Source organism: Cryptomeria japonica, unplaced genomic scaffold (assembly GCF_030272615.1).
Source record: "Cryptomeria japonica unplaced genomic scaffold, Sugi_1.0 HiC_scaffold_78, whole genome shotgun sequence".
Classification (NCBI taxonomy): Eukaryota; Viridiplantae; Streptophyta; class Pinopsida; order Cupressales; family Cupressaceae; genus Cryptomeria; species Cryptomeria japonica.
This window is the reverse complement of record NW_026728900.1, coordinates 145,599-150,595: the sequence shown is the minus strand read 5'-3', so window position 1 is coordinate 150,595 and position 4,997 is coordinate 145,599. Positions and strand designations below refer to the sequence as shown.

At 38.2% G+C, this 4,997-nt stretch overlaps 1 protein-coding gene across 1 annotated transcript; it reads right to left on the bottom strand.

Annotated features, from left to right (window-relative positions):
* Positions 1-213: 213 nt before the first annotated feature.
* Positions 214-4,377, bottom strand: LOC131864157 (disease resistance protein Roq1-like). Its single transcript, XM_059215175.1, has 5 exons — positions 3,767-4,377; positions 2,536-3,664; positions 2,166-2,432; positions 1,019-2,038; positions 214-835 (listed from the first exon to the last, which is right to left on the bottom strand). The coding sequence occupies exons 1-5, from the start codon at positions 4,297-4,299 to the stop codon at positions 329-331; spliced, it is 3,456 nt and encodes a 1,151-aa protein (XP_059071158.1). The 5' UTR covers positions 4,300-4,377; the 3' UTR covers positions 214-328.
* Positions 4,378-4,997: the final 620 nt, after the last annotated feature.

Sequence of the window (4,997 nt, the reverse complement as noted above, 5' to 3'; positions counted from 1 at the left end):
ATATATTAACAGCCTCTATATTTATTAATTTATAAAATGATTAATAACTATTAGAAACATCACTTTAAACTTCTTATTTATTAACATTATCCCAATTAATATTTTTATTTTAAATAATTTAAAAAATTTAAAAAAAAACTCATTTTTTTGTGAAATTTAAATTGAACTCCTTTAATGAACACAATAATTTAAGAGATCGATTTGTTTTCTCATTAATAATACAAAATTTCCCTTGCATAATACCAAAATGAAGCTGTGTTCTACTAACACATTACAAATTTAGGAAATAAAATTCTCTTTTTAAACTGATAATAATGAATAAGTGACATTATCTTCTTCTCCGCAAAACCATCGCTCTGCACCCATGATGTAGCTTATCAACAATTTTATGTAAAACTTCCAAACTTTTCGACTCTTCATATTTCTTCAGCTCCACTCGAAACCCTTTTTTCATCACTCCATACCTCCTCAAAACATCTGAAACTTTCTTACAATAAGAAGAGTGGCCCCAATCATCAGACTCTACCATTGTAATTATCCATCCTCCTTCACGCACCTCAAGTCTGAACGCATTCTGTGGAAGTGCTTGATTTATATCATTTACTGAAGTAAAGCTATCAACCTCGACCACAAAACATACAAAAACTGCACTCAATACTTTCCCATTTCTCCTCTCATCGTCACTGTCCTCGTCATCACTGTTTTCAGCACCAAATTGAACGATGTCAGTGACTGCATGAGCGTCAATACGAGCGTCAGAAAACAGAGACTCGTTTAAAAGTGACTCAGCTCCCTGCGCCGCTCTTGCAATCATATCCATTCTCCTTGGCACACTCTGAAATTAAAACAGAATACTGTCACTTCATCCACGGTAAATTCTTTTTCATTTAGAGATCACTTCAAACATTACTTAACGAAAATCTACACTATCTTGTAAATACAAATTACAAAACAAAACTAAAGGTCAGTAATGAATTTAAAAACACTTCTATTAAAAAAGGAGGATTGAAATCATTACCTTTAACTTATGAATGCAATTCCATATTACTGCATTGCTGCAATAACAAAGTCTCATATATTCGGATGCATTCAACTCTTCAATACCTGATATATTCTGCAGTTTCTCACAAGACTCGATCATAAATTTCTCCATGAAGCTCAATCTCGCAAGACTTGGCAACTTCTCAAGCGTAGGACACTCACTAATTATCAGCTCAGTAAGCTCCATAAAATCACCAGTTCCTGATACTCTTTGCAAATCTTTGCAACATTTTATAGACAGACTGGTGAGCGTGGCGAGAACTGGCAACTCCTTAAGCTGAGGAGAGCCACAGATGTACAACTTTGTTGGCTCAAAGTTACCTGTCACACTTCTCAAATTTCGACAACCATCCAATTTAAGGTTTTCGAACTTCCCACATCCATCAATTAGAATCCTCTCCAGGCAACTTGGACCTATTAAATCTGGCAAATTCTTAAGCTTCGGACAGTCCCGAATGCTTAAATCTACAAGCTTTTCACAAGAAAACTCTGTTGTTTTTAAATTTTGGCAACCATACAATTCAAAAGTTTTCAGCTTCACATGCTTACCAAAACTTGCCCTCTTCAGACACTTCATATCCCTGAGACACAAGGACTCAAACTCGAGGTCTGGACATTGACTGACGTGTAACAGCTCAAGATTTTTCAGATCAGATGTTCCTGTCAATGTTTTGAGTTTTCTGCAATTCCTAATATCAAGACAACTTAATTTCTCTACCCTTATTAAATTCACTTCCATAAGATTTTCCATGCCATGAAGTTTCAAGGACCTAAGGTTGGGATAATCAGTACTGCTGATTAGTATCTTGGATACACATTTTTCACCGCTGATCTTTATCTCTAGCTTTTCAAGGCTATTCATCGAGGCCTTAGATATACTAGACTCTTCCCCATTTTCTAACAAATTTTCTAAACTGTCTTTTGATATTCCTAATAAATCTGGAAACTCTTTCAAAGAGGTCTGAGAAAGTTGTAGCTCTTTCAACTCGGACGGTGCCTGAAATTCAATAAAGTTGTGTAAAGCTTTCATGATAAAAAATAGTCTGGATGCAACAATAACATGAGGTATTCCACTACTATAGCCTCAACGGAGTTTTAAGTTTTCAGAGAGGATATCAAAATACCTGTATGCTATCGTTCCACAACTTTTTGAATTGTCCGTGCTCGATTTTCAAACACTGCAAATTCTGAAGAGGAATCCATGAAGGGATGCTTGGTTGTTCTGTGGAATTGGGCTGAAGCTGAAGCCATAGTAAGGAAGCTGACATCTCAGAACAATTTTTCGGTTGGCTTAAAAAGAATGTAACTTGAGAGCCCATGGACTTGTCGAAAATGGAATGGAAACACCTGAAATTGGTGTTGGCGAGTATGTTGTCGAAACCCTTTGATTCCTGCATGCACAGAAGCAAATCAGACTTCCATTTACCTAATAACAAGTGAAGATATATAATTTTACAATAGTAAGGGGAAACCTGAAAGTATAAAAAGGCATACCAAGGATTTCAGATCTTGAGGACGCCACAGGCGATGTGGAGGGCTGAACTCGATTGCCATTTCTCTGCCCAAGTCCCTCAGGTGGTCATGCATTCTCAGTACAGGTCCTTCATACTTCAAAATTTCTTGTCTTTCTAAAAGACACTTATCTTTGAGTGTTTCCAGTGCATGCTGAGGGTTCCATCCTGATCCCTCCCAGACTCTTTCTGCTATACTCTTCGGTTTGCCTATAAAAAAGCAAGCGATATCCATGAAAATCTCTTTTTGTTCATTCTCCAATGCATCAAAACTAATTCTCAGCCTTTTCTTCACGTCCCGAGGAAGCAGCTTACCAACTTTAATCAGTTCTAACCTCCAATAACTACCATTTCGACCATGAACATGCCTGCCCAGAACTTGAAGAGATAGAGGTAGCCCTCCACACAACTCTACGAAGGAGTTAACCAACTCCTCATACTCGCTCTCCGGATAGGGTCTGTCGAAGGCATGCCAACAGAATAGTTCTCTGCCATCATCTCTACCCATTCCTTTCAAATTATAAGCAACAGTAATTCCTGCTGTTACAAGTACTCCAACGTCACGGGTTGTGACGATAATCAGACTATTATCTGATTTATTCAATATATCCATGATCTGTAGAGCATTTAACTGCTCCACATTATCGATGTCGTCTACAACAATTAAGAAACTCAAATGGGGGCTCCTTTGTAGACTATCTTTCAGATAACTTGCTCCTTCCTCTGTATTCAGCAAGTTGTGATCTGCGTTGAAGAGATCTTTAAGAAGCTTACTTTGCAAAGAAGGCATTTCGCACCTCAAATCCGCTTCTCGCACATCAAACAAAAAGCTTGCTCCAGAGTAGTTTGATTTCTTTCGGTTAAACAATTCTTTGGCAAGAGTTGTTTTCCCACACCCTCCCATGCCAAATATGCCAACTACCCTACCCTTATGCTTCCTGTCTTCCAGCCCGCACTGATTTTGAAAATCTTGTACAAGTTCATCAAGGCATCGCCTTTCAAAATCTTCCACAAGATTGTTAAGGCCCACTGGATGTTCAGCAACGTGTAAAGATGTTTTCCTCCGTACTTCTTTTTGCACAGCTGCTCCTATATTTTGGCAATCCCACTCGCTGAAACATTGTAAAATAAAAGGAAGATTTTGTGTGTAAAAAGTTGAAACAGAATTGAAGGAATTATATAACATACAAAAACGAAAATTACAGAAATATTACCTATTAATTTCTTCTCCGGCTATAAATGAAAGAGACTGAAGGGCTTCCTTCCACTCGCTAATATTGTCCAGATATCTGCCCTTCTCCTTAAATTTAAGGAATGCATCAGCGTATGCTCCCTTTTCTATGTGTCGGAGATCACTAGGCTTCACTCCATAAAACACAGGAATAATTTTGGCCGTACTTTGTAACATGAGAACAAGCTCAGCCAAACACCAAGCTGACTCTGCATATCGTGGGGAAAATATGGCTACGTGTACCTTTGCAGAGCGGATGGCTGTCTCAATCATAGAGGGAAATGAACTTCCTAGATCCTTCTCTTCGCTATCAAGAAATGCCCATATTCCTAACTGATCAAGGGAGTTGTAAAGCTGAGTAGCAAGAGTTTGTTTGACATCGGTGCCTCTGTGGTTGATAAACACATCAAACAATGTTGCAGATTCTTCTACCTTCCTCCTTTTGCCGTCAGGTTCTATTCCAGAGAAAACTTTTGATTCTCGATTTTGCTGGTGAGATGATGAAGAAGACGCCATTAGTTCCAGCTCAAATGCGAACAACCCGTTTATAAATCCAAAGAGAGAGCGGGACTAACAGGACTTGGTTGCAGTATTCGTAATGAATGATGAGTTTATGTGGAAGCGTTAGGCTAGTGTGGATTAAATAGATCATCAGGAAGGCGGGTTCAGTACTCCTCGTCTAAAGCGTATGGAAAACGAGTAGAAATTAAGCAAACGCCGATTTCTACAGAGAAGGCGGTCGGTTCAGCACTTTCCTCGAAATATCCACTAATCCAAGGCAAACAAACAAAGGAAAATGCACAGAAATTGGGCAATGCAAGGTAAATGCTTTGAAAATAGACAAACCCTCAATCGACGAAAACTAGATCGGATTCTATTTGATTTATAGCATATTCTTAATTTGAACTTTTGTTTTTTTATCCCCGAAAAAAATCGCAACTAAACATCATACACGGGAAAAGCACGTTTTTGTCGTTTTATTTAAGAAAGAGTTCTTGGACAATGCATAGAAATTGGACAATCCATAGTACATCGAAATCAGGGAAGAAGGAAGGTAAATGCTTTGAAAATAGACAAACCCTCAATCGAGGAAAAGGAGATTGGATTCTGTTTGATTTAGGTACTAATTTAATGAAAACGCTTTGAAATTAAGCAAGCGCCGATGCCTTCAGACAAGGTGGTAGGTTCAGCATTTTCCTCGAAATATGCAAGGC